Raw genomic sequence first — 20,022 nt, forward strand, 5'->3', positions numbered from 1 at the left:
CACTATTGGGCAGGGAAGTTACAAATAAGCTAGAGGGAAGGTTAAAATGATACACGTGGTATTGGATTAGAGTCAGAGACATCAGCATGTATTCACCTCTAGCTTAATATAGATATGGATGGATATAGAAATAATTATAGATATGTATGGATATATTGGTTAGTATACATATATAGTATAGTCTAACACTGGCAGCTGAGAGAGCCCAGAAGCAGTGACACCTCAGTGACAATGAACACACCCTATATTGCTGACTCCAGGACTGGGACAGAGAAAATACAAGATGAACCTGGAGCATCTTGTATTGACAGAAAGTAAGAAAATGCTTAAAAAAATAATGGGGAAATGGGTAAGGGGAATGTCAAAGGGACATAGGACCCAACCTAAGAGCACCCAATGGCCAAAGCTGAAATAATTTGAGCAATAAAATAGTGTGCTATTGTATTATAACACAAAGTATAAAATAAATATCAATGGATCCATATTGATATAAATAATTGAATAAATAAATAGGGGATTAAAAAACTAATCTCCCTTACAGAGCATTCCAAATAATTTATATAGCTACTCTCCCCTGCAGGATGGGGAGGTAAATTTCCTCTCCTCCCACTCCTTCTATGGGCTATGCTTATTGACTTGCTTCAAAGAATAGAATATGGAAGAAGAGGTAACTTTACAGTGGGGAAACCTGGTAAATAATACCTCAGTCAGGTGATCAAGAATAATATCATCAGTGATAAGTCATGTTAATAGCATGTATCCTTGATATGAGATGTATCCTTGATGTGATGAGATTGGGACTTCTCTTCTGTGGTCTTTCGTACCCAAACCTATAACCCCAGTCTAATCATGAGAAAAAAAATTAGAAAAATCCCAATTGAGGGGCATTCCACAAAATACCTGACCAGATCAAGGTCATCAAAAACAAGGAAAGCCTGAGGAAAATGCATAGATCAAAGGAGACTAGGGAAACATGACATGTAAATGTAACATGGTATCCTGGAAAGAGTCTTGGAACAGAAAAAGAACATGAGGGGAAAACAGTGAACTCCTAATAAAGTGTAGTGTTTAGTTAATAATAATGTACCAGTGTTGGTTTCTTAATTGCGATAAACATACCATAGTGGTATAAGATGTTAACAATAAGGGAAACTAGGTCAGGCGTATTCAGGAACTCTCTATACTATCTTTACAACTTTTCTGTAGATTTAAATTTAAATAGATCTAAAAATATTTAGAATTAAAAGTTTATCTTTTAAAAAGAGAAAGACTTAAACACAATGTGTGCACCTCATTTGGGACTAATTCAAACAAACAAACTGAAAAAAAGTGGAGGGGCCTCCCTGAAGAAGTAGTTGATCCAAGTCTCAGGTGGGGAATACATAGTGAGCAGAAAGGCAGTTATGCCAGGAAACAAGGAAGGTCTCTGAAAATACAGCAAAAAGACACAGAAGCTGACTTAAAGGTCTTCCCATTAGCAAAATTTTGGATAATTTGAGAATCAAAAGAATGATGACAGTAATGCATATAACATGTTGAATTTTTAAAAGAATGCTTGAGGACATAAAAATATTGATAAGAGGGGAGAAATGTACCTTAACATTATGCAGATACCGCCTTAACCTAAGTGATCAAACTTAACCAACAGTGGGACAAAGTGACATAAAGTACCTTCTGATGTGATGCAATGGGAGATACATATGTGATACTCATGCCAACAATGCTTAATCATAATCTAATCATAAGAAAATAACTAGCCAAATCTTAACTGTGAACATTCTACAAAGCAACTGACCTTCACTCTTTAAAAATGCCCATGTTAAAAAACACAAAAAGGTGGATGTAGTATTCAATACCACGATTTATTTATCCATTGTACTTTTTTTGGATATTTGAGTTATTTTCAGTTTTTGCTACTATAAATTATTCAGCTATGAACATTCATGTACATGATTTAGGACACTTGTATATGTATCACTGTTGAGAATTTACCTGGGAAGGGAATTATGGGCTCATAATATATATATCTTCAATTTAGTTAATACCAAACTTATTTCCAAAGTCATCATACCAACTTAAATTAAGGGGTTAATTGTGCAAAGTTCTGTACTTTTGTGTGGTTGGATCTTTCCATAATTTTTAAAAAATGTAAGGTTAATAAGGAGGATAATTTCCTTCTCCTAAGACATACTACAAAAGGGGGCAAAAAGAGAAAGAAGGGAGGGGGGAGAAAGAAGGAAAATAACCCTAAAAATTATATATGATTATCTCTAACATTCTTCTAAGTTTTTTTCCCTTTCCTGGTTTAGTGGCTGGGTGACCGACACAGAAGAGTTGAAAAAGAAATAAAGTATGATACACTCTTACCGGCACAAGCCAACAGTATCTATCTTCAATCCCTAAGGATAGAGTTACTTTTCTTTCCTTGAATCTCAGTTTCAGAGTCCCTCACTTCTACCACAATCCTTGAAATGGCTGTGTTTTACTCATTCTGAGAATACCAGCATCTTCCCCTTTATTCTCATCTATAACCCTCAAGCATTTCAGTTTAATCATCTACTAGTGAAGTACTTTCTTTCCATTCAGAAATACATTTTACTTTGCAACTACTACAAACTTGCCTCTATGTGTGTATGGTGTGTGTCTGAGCCAAAATTTCACAAAACAACAATTATTCCTACTATACATGTTTGCTGTTACTCTTATTGTGTGTATAAGCTACTCTGGTATACATATTTGCTATTCTATTTCTTTCTTTCTTTTTTAAAACGCTGTTTGCAAGCCACTGGATCGATTTCATAACTCACAATGGTCCCAAAGTTTGAAAAACACTAGTGACTACAGCTTCTCTGATCCTCAGATACTGTGCCACCATCTAAATGCTAATCTTTCCCAGCAGTCTGTTCAGAGCATTCCTTAGCACCAGAGGACTTTGTCCATCTGAAAATCTCGAGTCAAAGGTTATCTCCTGACAAAGGGAGTTCTCTGTGTCTCACGTGTCTCCTCTGTCCTCCTATATGGCATATAGTTCGTTGTAAGTCAGTGTCTACTTTTGACTACACAGTAATACGTTTTATAACCCATTACACACACTTGAATACACAAAAGCTTCACGAAACAAATACTTGCCCTTTCTATATGTGTTGCTCTCTGATACTTTCTATTCCATTTGGGTAAAAAAATGCTTTCACTCTGAAGAAGCACTTTATTTCTATGGCTCTGGGACCTGGAGATTAAAAGAAACAATGAGAAGTGTCCAACACAAAAAAATGAATCTCTGTGGAGAGAACCCTCACTCTGCAGCTCGAGAAAGAATACTGCAGCCTTCATCCTCAAGTCCTACTTACTCCGGGAGGTAACAAGAATGGCCAAATGATTTTTATAAAGCCCATTTTAAGGATGTAAAGTAGGTGCATGACGTTGTTATTAAAGAAGAAGCATGAGTCCCCAAAATCACTCTGGCAGAAACAGTCATCCTGAGTGTGTCCCAACCGATCTCTTGAACAGGGAGCAACACAGATCCCACAATGGGGAAACCTACGAGGAAAAACAGAACGGAAAAGGCAGACAAGTGCTAAAGAAAGGCCTTGATGTGCACACTTGCCTGGAACAAACCCCAGCATTGGCGATAAAACTCGAGACTTCACCTGGAGGACAGGCGGTTGCCAGGATACGTAGCTATCCATCCAGACACTCCCACGACTCTGTCCGGAGCGTTGTGGTGCCGCAGCCTCACAACTGACAGTGGGGCATCTCCATAGAAAGCTTTTCCGAAAGGGCAAAGCGTACTGTCAGCCAATACTCCGGAACACACTATTCAGGCTCCCAACAGACACTCACCCTCCTAATTAACGCGGGCTGGGGCGACGGAGCCAAGGGCCAGCGGTGGGAAATGACGCAACAGAGGCGCCGGGAATCCTGTGCAACCAGCCGCTCCCGCCGTCTCTATGGAAACAGCCAGATTGGTCCCAGCGTTCAAGGCAGCGGTGTTTGATCTGAACCTAGGAACCAAGGGTCAAGCTTAGCACTCTAAGTCCGCCTGTCTTCCTGCTAGCAATCCAGTTTTGTTTATCCTCCCATGTCTTCGTCTTCTTGGCAGAGAATAACGCCTGCGTAAAACCAGAGTCTCAGGTTCCATTTATGTTCTTTAGGAATATAATCTGGGTACCCTTACCAAGGCTTATTTAACATCAAGAGCAGATAATTTTTTTTAACACTTCTCTCCTCTGTACAAGAAAAATTATTGTTAGTAATAATCCTGAAATGGAATGAATAATGTCCAGTGAAATAGTCTTTATTTCACTTCACATATAATTATGAAAGTTTTAAAAAAGTTTTTAATATAGGCCAAATTTTTTAAATAATGGATTGGTATTTTTAATTACATGAATGTATTTCTGGGAAAAGATGAAAAAAACTCACCTACATATTAGTGTGTTGCAGTAATGAATAATAACTTCATAGTTTCTGTTTTTGAGTCTTCTGCAAATTTCTCAATGACTGACAAAATTTATCCTGTTTGTATAGTCACCTTCAATAGACAGTATAGCCAGATTTGTCAACTTATCATCCCTTGTAGCTGACTGAAGAACGCTTTATTTTTTTAACGTCTTTATTGGCGTATAATTGCTTTACAATGGTGTGTTAGTTTCTGCTTTATAAGAAAGTGAATCAGCTATACATATACATATATCCCCATATCTCCTCCCTCTTGAATCTCCCTCCCACCCTCCCTATCCCACCCCTCTAGGTGATCACAAAGCACTGAGCTGATCTCCCTGTGTTATGTGGCTGCTTCCCACTAGCTATCTATTTTACATTTGGTAGTATATATAAGTCCATGTCACTCTCTCACTTTGTCCCAGCTTACCCTTCCCCCTCCCCATGTCCTCAAGTCCATTCTCTACGTCTGCGTCTTTATTCCTGTCCTGCCCCTAGGTTCTTCATAACCTTTTTTTTTTTTTAGATTCCATATATATATATGTTAGCATACGGTATTTGTTTTTCTCTTTCTGACTTACTTCACTCTGTATGACAGACTCTAGGTGCATCCACCTCACTACAAATAACTCAATTTTGTTTCTTTTTATGGCTGAGTAATATTCCATTGTATATATGTGCCACATCTTCTTTATCCATTCATCTGTCGATGGACACTTAGGTTGCTTCCATGTCCTGGCTATTGTAAATTGTGCTGCAATGAGCATTGTGGTACATGACGCTTTTTGAATTACGGCTTTCTCAGGGTATATGCCCAGTAGTGGGATTGCTGGGTCGTATGGTAGGAAGAATGCTTTATTTTATTAAATTCATTTTAAGAAGTTTCTTTCACATGAAGCAACAGATATACAAATTGGGAAAATCTTAAAGGTAAGTTTGGTAGAAGTTCATAAAAGTCCCATTTCAAAATTCACAGCAATTGTTTACAAATGAATTTTAAATTTCTCTGCAGTACAAAAATTGTAAAGACACGAAGTCCAAGAAGTCACATAGAAAGGTGTAAGTTAAGTATGCTCAGCATTTCTTCTGTTTTTAAGATTAAAATTTTTTTCTTGTCCCTCTTCTTCCAACCAATTTCTCTCCTTATATTGCTTAAACTCCTTATATTCAGGAGACCCTTTCCCCCTTAAAGAACACAAGATTTAATTCTAGCCTTGTATCTGTCTGTGTCATTTCACTCTTCATTCCATGATTTGTGAAAGGAAATGACAGTTATGTCATGGAAGAGGGATGAGTAGGAATGTCCAGGAATCAGTCCCTCCATAGAAACAACTATTGAGCTCACAGGACTGTATGAAGCAACTCTTTTGGAAATCTGGGGTCTAGTCAAACACTTGCAGAGTCCAGAAGACAGACTGATGAAGAGATTGATAAATTTTGGTGAATCTCACTGTTTCATGCAATGGCTACCATCCCCCATCTCCTAGCACTGTGGCAGGCAGCCAGTGGGAACTATGGGCCTTGCTCCTGGTGTAGCTTTCTGGTGCTGTGGTAGGCAATAAAGACCTTGCAGTCTAAACATTGGGGTTTAATGTTTTGATTGCTTATCACTGCTTTTGATTGCTGAGGAGCCAGTACAGAGTCCAGCCATAGTTTTAACTCCAAAGAGCTGAAATGGCTTCCCAACCCCTAGGGGATTTTAAAAAACAGTGCTTCACCCCATAAGCTTTGGTGTGTTGTGCTTTTGTTTTCATTCTTCTCAAGTTATTTTCTAATTTCCTTTGTGATTTCTTTTATGTTCTTTTTTGTTTAAGTCTATGTTATTTAATTTCCACACAGTTATGAATTTTCTAATTTTCCTTCTGTTATTGATTTCTAGTTTCATTCCATTTTGATCAGAAAATATTCTTTGTATGATATTAATCTTTTAAAAATTATTAATGCTTTTATTGTGGTTTAACATATGCTCTATCCTGGAGAATGTGTCATGTTCACTTGAGAAGAATGTGTGTTCTGCTGTTGTTGGGTGAAATGTTCTATATGTATATTTTGTTAGGTCTAACTGGTTTATATTGTTGCTCAAATCCTCTATTTTTTAAAACTAATCTGGTTGCTCTATTCATTAAAGAATTCCATCTGCAATAGCATCAAAAATAATAAAATACCTAAGAAGAAATTTAGCCAAGGAGGAAAAAGATTCGTACTTCAAAAAGTACAAAACATTGCTGAAAGAAATTAAAGAAGACCTAAGTAAATGGAAAGACATACCATGTTTATGAATTGAAAGACAATATTAAGATGGCAATACTACTCAAAGCAGATTTGATGTACTCCCTGTCAAAATACCAACCATGTTTTTTACAGAAATAGAAAAACCCATCCTAAAATTCATATGGAATCTCAAGGGACCCTCAAAACCAAACCAAATTTTGAAAAGGAACAAGTTGGAAGATTCATACTTCCTAATTTCAAAACTTACCACAAAGCTACACAGTGGTAATCTCAACAGTGTGGTGCCGGAATAGGGATATACGTCTAGACCAATGGAATAGTAAAGAAAGCCCAGAAAAAACAAATTCCACATATATATCAACTGATTTTCAACCAGTGCTAAGACCACATAATTGGGAAGTAACAGTCTTTTCCAACAAATGGTACTGGGAAAACTGGATATCCACATGCAAAATAATGAAGTTGTACCCTTACTTTACACCAAATACAAAAAAATAATTCAAAGATCTAAATTTAAGAGTAAAACTATAAAACTCTTAGGATAAAACATAGGTAAAAATCTTCATGACCAGAATAGGATCCTGATTTTATTTACCTTTACTTCTCTTGATGGAATTTGGGAAGTGTCCTGCATTTAATTGCATCTAAGCATCTAGACTGTGCAAAAAAGCCTGTTTCCCCAGAGATGGTCTGAGGACCACCTGCATAAGAATTACCTGGGATGCCCCCTGAAAATGCAGTGTTTCTGGGACTTTCCTCTGACCAACGTGTGCGAAGCCTGGGAATCTGCATTTTAACCAGCTCTGCGGGTATGCTGTTTAAAACTAAACCACTGGTTTGGACTATACTGCATAGAATGTATTAAGATCTTCAGGACCTTTCTAGGGTCTCCAGCATCAACTTTCTCAGGCCTCTAGCATCAACTTCTCAATCTCGGCGTCACACACACCAGGGAAAGTGCTTTGCAAAAATCTCCGGGAAACAACCTGGCGGTCCCGGACTCTGCAGCGCAGGCGCAGAGCCACGGCCTCTGGTGTGCTGCCCATTCTCCTCATCGTCTCTGTTCTCTAACAGATCATCTGCTCCAGGAGAATTAGGTCACGGCCATTGATCAGGCAATGACTGGCCCCACATACTGACAAGGACACGACCAAGGGTCTGAGTGGAAGAGTGTCTGTGACCTCGGGAACCTTGGTGAGCGCGGGAGCAGTGGGTCGACGCAAGGGTTTCCCGTTAATCCTTCCGGCTTCCTCAAGCCCCGCGTACTAAGGTTCCGTCTAAGCGTGGGTCCGGCCCAGGGTGTGTCCCGGCGTTCGCCCCGAGGCGGCCGGTGAGTGGGGCACGTAGGGCTCCGGGTCCCGGGGCCTGGACGGGTGGGCCTGGAGGCTCTAGGAATTGGTCGTGCGGAAACACTCAACTCTCTCGGGGGGGGAGACCGGCGAGAGGTCCAAGGGTGGTCTGGCCTCAGATCCGGCCGAGAGGTGCCTCCGCGGCTGGGACGCGGCACGGTGTCTCTGCGCGGCGCCCAGCGCTCGCCTTGCGGGTGGGCACAACCTAGTTCCTCAGCTGCAGTGACAGCAGGTGGTGTTCTCCGGTGAACCCCTGGGAGATGGAAAAGCTCGGAGTTTCATTCCGCTCCGCTCTAGCTGGGCGAGGAAGGGCTTCTGTACTCGGGGTGTTTCCCAGATGCTTACCGTGTACCAGGCACCGTTCTAAGAGTTTTTACCTGCGTCAACTCATTTAATCCTCGCGTTAACCCCATGAGATGTACGATTATTATCCTCATGTTACAGATTTTAAAATTGAGGCACACAGAGATGAAGTACCTTACTTAAAGTTACAGAGCTTGAGAGTAGTAGTATTTATCTTATGGTTCTGATGATGACGGTTGTACTTCAGTATAGTAGATGTTGTTAGGGGTATTGACAAATGCTGTATATCAAATTCTCTGAATTTGTTGTGACTTTGAACCAATCTTCAAGGACACTGTTGTCTGAAGACCATCTTTTGGTAGGCCTGGAGACTTGACTGTCTCTGTTTTAGAGTTGAACAGAGGCTGCCTAGGCCCTCCTGCTGACTCTTGTGTATTCACAAAGGCTCCAGGAAGTAGTCAGCCCGATACCAGAAAGCAAAGCACCAGAAGAAGAGCTATTTCAGAACCTTCAGAACCTGCTTCCTTCTGAATGAGATAATTTCTTAATATTCAAGGGAGTATATACAAGGGAAAATTATTCCAAGATCAGCAATTGATTATAAGAGAAAGTGGCATGGTCAAAAGAATTTCAGATGGTTAGGGTAACAGGAGGGGGTCAGGGCTGTGCGGGCTGGAAAGTTAGTCATATAAAGAGGAGAATGGGTTTTGCTGGTGCTGCAGCACTTTGTGACCACTGTACTTTCGAGAATAATGATTTGGTAAGGTTACAATATCTATAGACCAGTAAGGTGATCCAGATAAAACTAAAGTATGAGGAAGAAAGGAGAAAAAGAGAAAAGAGAGGCAACATTCCACATCACGGTGGAGGAACCCCTTGTATGAAACCTGGATAAGGGTATTGTCCTAACCTTGTGGAGACAGAGACCTCCTAGCCTCTCTGAAATATATCTGGGGGCTCCTCCTGAGAACTTTGTCATATCCACCAGCTCTGCCTTCCCCATTTCATGTGCATCCTCCAAAGCCAGGAAAAAGAATGCATCTGTCTACACTCTAGAACAGCAGCACAAATCCTCTGAGAGCATCTTTCCCTAAATGTATACTATCACAATTTAAAAACTAATTCATTTGAGGTAAGCACAGCAGTAATATCTCCTTATGTCATAGATGATATTCTTTATAGTAAGCTTTGCCATTTATAACGTGTAGCATTCATAGAAGCTTTGTGAGAAAAGACAAGCGAGTACTAGTAATGCCATTTTATAGTGTGGGTCCAGCCTTTCAAAAAGGTGAGTGGCTTGCCCAGAGATGCACAGCCCTGTGGTGGAGCAGTATCATCTGCCTTCTGTTTTGACTCTCAGGAAGAAGTAAGGGACTATTGCCTACTCCCTTTGAACTCACATCCCATGTGAGGAAATCGATAAGCAGACTGGATTATATGCCTCGGAACACCTAGAGAGTTTAGAGAGAGTTTGGACTCAGCCCAGACCAATTCCCTTTACCTTTTCTCATTAAAGAACTAGGGACTTAAACCCAGACATAAATGGCTACTCTCATTTTCTTTGTGTCTGGGAGGAGGTGGGGTTACTTTGGGAAATTTGTTTTACCTCTTAATACCTAGGGTTGCATTCACCTGGCCCAGTGTGGACATTACTAGACCAGTGACTCTGGATTCCTTAGGATAAGACCTGTTATCCCCAGATTTTTTTTTTTTTTTTTTTTTTTTTTTTTTGCGGTATGTGGGCCTCTCACTGTTGTGGCCTCTCCCGTTGCAGAACACAGGCTCCAGATGCGCAGGCTCAACGGCCATGGCTCACGGGCCTAGCCGCTCCGCGGCATGTGGGATCTTCCCGGACTGGGGCACGAACCCGTGTCCCCTGCATCGGCAGGCGGACTCTCAACCACTGCACCACCAGGGAAGCCCATGTTATTCCCCCAGGTTTGCCCTTGACCAGAAAGAAAACGAAGAGGAGGTGGAAGAGGGAAAGGCAACTTTCTATCTCACTATAAGATCGTATACCATGTATGTTAAGGATTCTTCCTTCTTTTCTGGAAGTTTGTGCCATCTCGCCAAATGGAGACACATGTATTTCTCTTTTCAGAGAATGTCCCTTCTTAGGTGAGTGTGGCAAATTTTGCCCAGTATGGGATTAGTCCCTGGTTGCCTGCTGACTGCTTTTGATGTCTTCCTCAGCACCCCCTTGCTCTATTTCAGCATTAGGCAATTGGCCTCTTTCTCAAACAGTTTCCTCTGAAACATGGACCTTAGGCTCTCACATGTCTCTGGGGATTTGAAAAAGAGTCTGTTCGTTCTAGTCTTATCCCCTTAGTCTAGGCAGATGGGTCTGTGCCTCAGAGTTTGGAATCTAAAATTAAATTCCAGGAATCAGACAGCTCTGGACTAATCAAGTCCAACATCTTCCTTTTACAGATGAGGATACATAAAACCAGACTGGTTATTTTTCCTTGGTTTTTATTTAGCTACCAACAGAGCTATGATCAAAATCCAGATTACTTGGTAAATGTAATACCAAGTAATTATTTATACCACGGGGCCTCTATCTGGTGTTTCACTGATTTATGCCAAGGATACCACTTGCTTTGTGGTGGCACTTTAGTGGAAGCCAGGAAATTTAATCCTTAGTTTACCCAGATAGGGCGTTTAGTGTAGTTGGGACTTATTGCAGCCTCTCAGTAGTCATCTCTCAGAGGTAGTCACTCTTGTGTCAAGGTCATGCTGGTGTCCTGGGATCAGTGGTTTAGTTTCTTGGCCCTTTAGAGGCCATATGAATGGAAAGCATGACTCAAGTGTTTTTTCCCTGCTTGTTGAGAAGCAGTAAGTATGATGTAGTGTAGTGAGTTTGAGTCCAGGATTTATCACTTGGCCTTGGGCCAAATTACTTATCCTTTCTGTACCTCAAATTCTTCATTTGTATTGTGGAAATAATAATAGTAACCCTCTCATTGTTGTGAGACAAAAATGAGTCCGTATTCATAAAATGCTTAGAATAGGCAGACCCAAGAGAAAAGACCAAAAACGGGCCTTTCCAGAGGCTGCACCTCCAACTCACGTTCCTTTCACAGTTGGGTTCTTTTTTTTTTTAATGTAGAAACTTTCCCCAATGTGGTTTCTGTGTGTCTGTCATAGGTGTCACATATACAAACACATAATGCATAATACAGTTACACATGTCATGAGCTTATTTGAAATGCAAAAACAACTACATCTTGGGACTCCTGTACTGCACACTATATACACATTAAATTATAATTATCTTATATCAAATTGGTATATTTTACCAATCATCAAGGTATTAATAAGCATGAGAGTAAACCCTCAACTTCAAATTGGCTCTCTCCTTTGAACTCTGTCCTAGTTCTCTCTGTTCAGGAGATCCTGCCTACTTTTAGATGTCCTATGTTTTAATGGTTCTAGTGAGTCAGTTTATAAAGATCTTCACATTTCAGATCTTCCTGGTTTCCCTTTGTCTCCAAAAACCTGAACAAAATCTCTTCTCAACAATATCTCTTCTCCAAGATGGAATGTAATATGTAATAATGTAATAATATGCCACTATGTACAAAATTCCCACTGCTCGTATGTCACCTTTATGGCAGTCTGGGTGTTCTCAGATCTTCAAGGACTTCTGTTGGGGACAAGGACTTTTGCTTTAAGGCTTTAGAGGCTTTGCAATTTACCGCCTGAGACAGTCACTATTTATCTATTGTGTAACTGTTAATACTTTAGTTCTATTGCACTAGAGAAGTAATTTTCTACCTTTCAAACCTACCATCCCCTTTACTATCTTGAAATAAAATTTATAGATAGTATTAACTACCTATAGATATAATTTCCAGAATATCACTACGTTACCTTAACTGTAATATAAAGGAGAAAGAAAAGGAAAGTAATTTATAATAGAATAATAGTTTTTCAGCATGTAAATGATTGGATGAAATAGACACTTGTACCTATTCATAGAATCATGTGAATACAACAGCTACAAATGCAGACGGATATGTGAATGTCGTATTTGTGAATCTAATATCATGAGTGGCTTGATTTTCCTAAAATGGCAAACAATTCCGAATATCGTTCAAAGAAAAAGAAGTATATTTCCTTGATTTTCCAATACATAGCAAAGTTGTGCAAAATACTTTGTATTTATTTGTAAAGTAGTTCCAGTCTCAGGTAACCATTAACAACTCTTTTGAAAGTCTGGCAGGATAAGGGACATTCTTTGTTTTACAGGAATCCCTGGCCCTCACTAAATTCTAATAGCCCCATCCAATCAACATGACAACCAAAACCAAAACCAAACCAAACCAAAACAAAAAAACCACACACACAAACCCTCACAAATTCCCAAAACTCTCCCTAGGAGGTGATATTGCTGCCTTGAGGATTACTGTAATAGAGGAGGGAAGTAACAGTGAACTGCCAACAGAATAATGATGGAGTAGCTTAAGGATCTGGGCTGCAAGAATGTAGGCCAGCCAACCTAAGCAGTAAGACAAATGCCTACTAAGGAATGTTAGCGCCAAAAAGTATGCAACTGGATTTTATTGCAAGGTTCTAAATAAATTAGAAATTCTGACTTCTCAGTCAACCTAGTGGTAGAGTTTTGCATTCCCTGCTTTCAGTTGAAAGGCATGTTCTTGGCAAAGCTGGACACAGACAGCATTGTCATGTTGCTCTTGAGGTTCTCCATGGATGGCTTCTTCGTGAAATCCTCCAGGATTCATTTCCACATTTGGGAGGTTCCCAGTCTCTGAGAAAGGCAAGACTTGTGAAACCAGATCAACTCTTAACCTAGTGGATCTTAAATTGTGCTGTGAGCAGAAACATTAGAGGAACTATTATACAATTTGTTGCCTACTGTCATGCCCAAGGGCTCTGAGTGAATTTACAAGAAAATGGGTTAAAGAAAAAACTTCAGTGGGGAAACATAGAGTCCAGAGAAGGGCTGGAAGAGTAGGCACAGATTCCCATATCCTCCCCATTTTACCAACAGAAAGGTTGCCAGAGCCAGGATGCTCTGCTATACACGAGTTTAGGTCAGTATTCTAGGAGAGGGCCTTGCTGCTCTTCCTTATTATAAGGCAAGTGTTAGAACAACCTTGTGAGTGGGGAGATAAACAGACTGCTTGGTACAGTCTGAATGTGGGGTGCTAGCTTTTTAAAGGAATCGTCTGGGAAAGCTAGCTGCCTAATACCTGGAAACCTTGAGATCCTTGGGAAGTGTTGGCCCTTCCAGCAGAAGGAAGAAGTCACCTGTCCTAAGGGAAGCTGAGTTTATGTTTTAGACCCTCTGGCTGTGAGAAGAATGTTTGGTAGAAAGGCTGGTCCCAGTGAACACATTTTTCAGGCAACCTAGAGAGTGTTTCTAAGGTTCATTTTGGACAATTCAACTTGTCGAGTCATATGAACTTAATAAATGCAAATGCCTGGGCCTCATTGTACTTAACTAGGTCTGAAGTAATGCCCAGTATCTAGAGTAACAAGTTCCATAAGTGATTCTGATGGGTATGTGTATAACCTTTCTTTTGGAACCAGTTTTAGCCCAGAACTTTCAGATACCCATTTTCTCCAGCCCCTCCTGCCACAGCCTCTAAAAATGCACACTATGGTTTTTGTTTGTTTGGAGTTTTTTTTTTTTGGCCGTACCGTGTAGCTTGTGGCATCTTAGTTCCCCGACCAGGGATTGAACCTAGGCCCTTGGCAGTGAAAGCGCGGAGTCCTAACCACTAGACCGCCAGGGAATTCCCACACACTATCTTTTCTATAGATCAAAGCATTAATGTTGAGCTCTCAATAGCCCTGTGTCTCCAGCACCAATAGCCTTGTGTTAAATCATTTACAATCAGCAGGGATCCCAGCATGTGAATTGGACATGATCACCCAGTTGGAGAAAGAACAATTGTAGACACTGGATCTTCAGGGAGCTGAAGAGGGGAGTGACCAAAAATATCTGTCTAGGTGAGTAGTATCATGAAAAGGCCACTAACTTGAAATTTCGGAGACGTGAGTTCTAGTCTAAGCTCTTGCAATTTGCTGGGTGACTTAAGTTACTCTGTTTTCTATCTGTCAAATAAGCAAGTTGGCCTTGATGAACTCTAAGTTAAGATCTGTTATGATGAGCTCTGTTAATCCTCTGAAGTCTGTGGTTGTAGACTTGTTTAGAAGAGTACCTAAACTAGCTGGAAGAAGGGTTGGGTGATCAAAGGGAGATCAAATGGGGATAGCAGGGTAATAGTTAGCATTTCTGAAATTCTGTTTTCTCTCTTTGCCAAGAAAATGGTTGCATACAAGCTTGATAGAGTCTTCCTCACTTTTTGCATTTTGGCAGGGTGGTGGTGGTTATGTTTTCTACATTTGAGAGTCTTTACTTTTCTCATCCCTTTCCTGTCTCTCATTTACCATAACTAATTGGCTACAATAGCTAATAGCTCATTTTACTTTCTAATCCCCTGTTCTCTGCTCATCAATTGGTATATCTGCTCATGTCCATTTTGGGGGCTCAGCATTTAACCAAGCCCCTACCTGTATTTCTTGATGTCTCTGTGCATCCACTGTGAAAACTCTGTTATCACTTCTGGCCTTGTTCACTTCTCTTTCATTGTCCCTTTTAAGTTTCTGCCCATATAAAGTTGCTAGTGTGCATGAATTGCAAATTAGTTGTCTTTTTTTCCTGTTGGTTTATTTTCCTTGCTCTCCACACTAGACACAGGCGACATTTGCACTTTAAATGTCTTTCAGATAGGGATATTTGAACTGAACCAAAGCATCAACACCAATCAGGCTATTTCTGAAGAACTAGAGTTCCCAGGGTCAGCAATGGAAAGTCTCCGAAGGAATACTGCCCAACGTCCTATGAATGAAGAAGCCTGTAAAAGTGAGGGCCAGTTATCAAGGCAGACAAAATGTCCTCCACAGAAGAAATCTTCTTTTGAGAAAACAGCAATCAGAAAAGTGTCAATGACCCTCAAAGAAATTTTCACTAGGGAGAGAGGCCCTGAATCCAGTGAATTTAGTCTAAGCTCAAAGCTTAATACACGGCAGAAAATTCCAAAGGGAGCTATGTCCCCCATATCTAGGAAAAACTCCAAAGATAATTCAGGCTTAATTAAACACCAAAAACTTTTTCCACAAAGGAAACCTTGTAAATGCAATGAATGTGGTAAAGCCTTTAGTTACCAATCAGACCTTATTGTCCACAGTAGAATTCATGGTGGAGAAAAGCCTTTTGTATGCAATGAATGTGGTAAAACTTTTAGCCGAAGTACACACCTTATTGAACATCAAAGAACTCACACCGGAGAGAAACCTTATGAATGCAGTGAATGTGGAAAAGCTTTTAGCCGGAGTACACACCTTAGTCTACATCAGAGGATCCATACTGGAGAAAAACCATATGAATGTAGTGAATGTGGAAAAGCCTTTAGCCGAAGCACTAACCTTAGTCAGCATCAGCGAACTCATACTCAAGAAAAACCTTACAAATGTAATGAATGTGGGAAAGCCTTCAGTGACCATTCAACCATAATTCAGCATCAACGAATACACACTGGAGAGAATCCCTATGAATGCAGTGAATGTGGAAAAGCTTTCAGTTGGATCTCATCTCTTATTGAACATCAGAGAACACACACTGGGGAGAACCCCTATGAGTGCAGTGACTGTGGGAAGGTATTCAGTCGGAGTTCATCCCTTGTTGAACATGAGAGAATACACACTGGAGAAAAGCCCCACGAGTGTAGAGAGTGTGGAAAGGGTTTCAGTCGGAGCTCCTCCCTTATTATTCACCAGAGAACTCATACCGGAGAGAAGCCTTACAAGTGTAATAACTGTGGAAAAGCCTTCAGTCAGAGTTCATCTCTCATCAGACATCAGCAACTTCACACTAAAGAGTAATATCTGTGCTTTCCTTAATGTTAGCACAAGAGCACACAGCATAACCTCCCACAGCTGAAAAGAAACATATATACTTGTTTGAATTTTCCTTCCTACTAGCTAACTCTAAGCCAGTTTCAAGCTAGCCTTCCTTCCTTTTTGCAAACTAAATGCTCAAATGAGTGATCAATCCAACAAGGGGATGAATTTTAAAACCTAACATTCACTCTAATATTCTGGAGGGCTCCAATCTTAGAATATACAGCTACCTAACACCTTGCAGTTCCTCACCTTATCTATTCCATGGAGCTTGGATCCCTGAACAACTAGTGAACCCTCTCTTTCCCAACCACATCAGCTCCTTCACTTAAAAGAGGAAATACCATGTGTGTGTATTTTCATGCTTGCTGGCTCCAGTGGCAGAAGAGAAGGAGCTGGCTTCAGATTAGGATAAAAAATTCCCACCAGTTTGGGGATAAAAAATTCAGTCTCGAATTATATGGACAAATTTTTCTCTTCCTTCCTCCCTTACCTTTTTTTGCTATAGCATAGTTTCCTCAAAGTATAGCCCATAGTTCTAATGTGCCTAACTAATCCCAGTGTTATTTTATCTTATCCTTACCAAGAAGGTCCTAAAAATCTTAGTTCCTCCATTATCTTTTAAAAAATTGCTGTCCTATTTTAAAAACTTTTCTTTTGTTTACAGACTTCATGAAACATATACCATCTGGTTCTGACACTCACCAGCCTTGTTAAGTTGATCTGTCAAAGACAAACTCAGTGCCTTTTTCTCAGTCCTCTTCCTACTTGACATTTGCAGAATTGGTAATTTTGGCCACTCCTATGCCTTAAAACGTGAGCTTCTGGGATCCATGGTTCTGTGCTGATCCACACTTTTCCTACCTCCCAGCACTTCTCTGATTAACAATGATCAGCTCTGTGACTTGGGCAAGAGTTGGACCAGAATAATTTCATTTTATTGGCTTATAGTACTTCATGTTATTCAATTAGATTGTAAGCTTCTTGAAAACAGAAATCTTGTTTTAGATCCCTATAAAACATCACACAGTGCTGAGCAGTCACTAAATGTCCCCAAATTATTGCTTACTGATTCCTCTTTATCTATCCTGGGTAATCAGTCTGCTAGGATTTATTTGAAATGTCTTGATAGTTGATTTCTTTCTCTCTATTCCTACTGCTGCTGCCAAGTCCTCAGTAGTTTGGGCCTAGATTACCAGAGTAAACACATTGTTGCTGCTCTTGTCTCCCTGTCTTTATATAGCTGCCTGACTAAACTACCACTTGGTTCAGAAAGAATCCACAGTTTCCCATTGTCCCAAGGAAAAAGTTCAAAGTACTTTAACTTGAAGACCTTGCACAGTTGGATCTATTTACTTATTTTCCATTACTCCCCAGTACAACTGGGCAGCCCTGTCCTTTGTCTCTACGACACCCTTTCTCTTCACACTTGGCTCCGCTTCAAACTATTCCGTGGCACTCTTTTACATACCCTGCTTTCCTCCCTGTATCTCCAGAAATCTATCCATACTTTATAAAAGGCCCTGGTCAGGTCCTGCCTCCTCTGTGATAATTTCAGCACAACCACCCCCCTTAGAAGTCCTTTACAGTGATGGTTTCCCTTATTCTCCTGTATTACATACTTTCTTATTCTGTTCTCTGGTTCTGTCAGGTGCTTTTTTCCATGAACTTTTTTGAAGTTAGAAATTGTCTTAAATCTCTTAGAAGCCCCATCTAATACATAGTACAATGCAGGCCTGGATTGTAGTTTTAATCTAAATCAGGAGGGTTTAATTTAATAATGCAGTCACTTTACTCTTTTGAATGGTGAGATTACCTCATAAATATTTTTGTCCTTTTTGTCCTACCTTGAATTATATACATTAAGCCTTGGGACTGACTCTCCTTCAGAGCTCCTGGGATGCTGGCCTCTTGGCTTTCCACTTCATGAGACTGTTTTAAGGAGTATGTGGGTTTATTCATATAAAGTGATGAAAACAGTGCCTGACATATAGTAAGTGTTCAATAAATGCTAATTGTTATGATTCTATTCCTTCATATCTGCCTGTAGTCTTTCATTTCATCCCTAAAGGGTCTGTAACTCCACAGAATGGAAAACTAGGATCACAGTCAAATAAGTAAGAAGATATTTCTTCTGCCATCACAGACAATTGTCATCTATTTTATTATAACTCTATTGTGTGTCAAAAATGACTCAAGGCGGCTTACAAGATATGATAAAATACAAAACTGAAAAAATACAAATCAGTATTAAAGAAGAAAATGCCTAGAAGATCAAGATCATGACAAATTATGGTATGCCAGATAGTTATTCAGGTATGAAAGTGAGATGGTCATTTGCTTACATTGTATTTGGAAGGGGAGAAAATGTCCATTCTTCAAGGAAAGCCTAATAGAGTTAAGATGAATTTCTCCACTGGCCTTCATGTAATTATACAATGTGCTTGATAACAAAAAATTAAAATTAAATTATGTGTTCTCTACAACACCTAGCATATATGTATGTTTTCCAATAAATAAATATTTAGTTCATAGTAGAAGTCTCAGAAAGGCAAATAGAAAGATTCTTCTTGGGGTGGAGTGGGGTTAGAAGGAGCAGAGGGTAGAGATAATCAAGTAATTACTGGGTGCCAGAAGAAAAGCTCTTTTTGAGTCTCTTAACTTACCACATTATGGGATGAAGAAACTGAAATTTACACATGTTAAATAGCTTACCCGAGGATCAGGATTTGACCCCACTACTGGATCTCTTAAGCTGGGCCCTGGCAAGATCTGGGAAAGAAAGAACTGTGTAAGTAAAGGTATAGAGGTAGGAAAATGCTCTGTTTGTTCCAATAGATGAACTGGACTGTCTATGGCAGGGAGTTCAGTGAAATAAAAATAAGAAAGTTTATTTGGAATTGGATAACTAGACAGTGGCTGCCCTGAGTACTAGCTTGTGTGTGGATTTAATCATTTAGGCAATGAGGGAATTACAGGAGGTTTTTGATCATGGTAATAAAAATTTGGTTTCGGGGAGAAGATTAATTTGGTAGAGGAGACAAGGTGGTTTGGAAATGAGAGAGACAGCACGCAGAAACTAGGTGAGAAGCTGAAGTATTAGAATAGTGGTATTGTGGAACAGAGCAGTGGTCAGATGAGGAGACAGTATAAAGTAAGGATCCTATGAAACTGGTGACTAGATACGGGCAAGGAAGAAGAGAGACCAGCACTTCCTTAATTGCTGTTGTTAACTTTCCTGTAAGCTACCTAGGGTATGGAGGGAGGAATTTCTGATACACACTCAGCAGTTAGCCATGAATACAAAACATTAAAAAGCTGAACGCCTGATATGATTAACTTGCATCTTTAAAGTCGATTTGGAACCAAAAACTTTTGGGATTTCTGGTGGGGAAATCGGGTCAGAAGATAAGAGCGATCTGGAGTGGGGAGCTTTATTCTAAGGAGAAACAGAGGGTTTTCCAATGCAGCCAAAAGCACTGTGACTCGGCTCACACTGAACAATGTCTTCAAAATAATCTCCGTCCTTGCACGGAGCCCACATCTAGGCGCTCAGCGTGGGCCCTCTTCTGCGAGCCCTGCAGGTGGCTCCCGCGGAGGCCAGCTGCCGTCCCTGTCCTCGCACGTCCGGACGCCTAGGCCATTCCTCGGGAACCCGGGTAGGAAAGGAGGCGCGTGAGTGCGAAGACCACCGCGGGGGTAAGAGCCTCAGAGCTCTGCGCTTTGGCTGTGCTCCCGGAATTTTATGGTGACCGTTGTGTGCTCC

General features: G+C 40.3%; 1 protein-coding gene across 6 annotated transcripts; it reads left to right on the forward strand.

Moving 5' to 3' along the window:
- The first annotated feature begins 7,698 nt into the window (after window positions 1-7,698).
- On the forward strand, window positions 7,699-18,293 carry ZNF391 (zinc finger protein 391). 6 transcript variants are annotated; one of them, XM_067752288.1, is made up of 4 exons: window positions 7,952-8,002; window positions 10,099-10,442; window positions 14,192-14,303; window positions 15,084-18,293. In XM_067752288.1, exon 4 carries the CDS (start codon window positions 15,162-15,164, stop codon window positions 16,236-16,238), a length of 1,077 nt encoding a protein of 358 aa, XP_067608389.1. In that variant the 5' UTR covers window positions 7,952-8,002; window positions 10,099-10,442; window positions 14,192-14,303; window positions 15,084-15,161; the 3' UTR covers window positions 16,239-18,293. The 6 variants fall into 6 exon arrangements, with proteins under 6 accessions (XP_067608391.1, XP_067608392.1, XP_067608387.1 ...); XM_067752289.1 differs by having other exon boundaries at window positions 14,195-14,303; XM_067752290.1 differs by lacking the exons at window positions 7,952-8,002; window positions 10,099-10,442 and adding an exon at window positions 7,699-7,866.
- Window positions 18,294-20,022: the final 1,729 nt, after the last annotated feature.

This window comes from Pseudorca crassidens, chromosome 10 (genome assembly GCF_039906515.1).
Source record: "Pseudorca crassidens isolate mPseCra1 chromosome 10, mPseCra1.hap1, whole genome shotgun sequence".
Taxonomy (NCBI): domain Eukaryota; kingdom Metazoa; phylum Chordata; class Mammalia; order Artiodactyla; family Delphinidae; genus Pseudorca; species Pseudorca crassidens.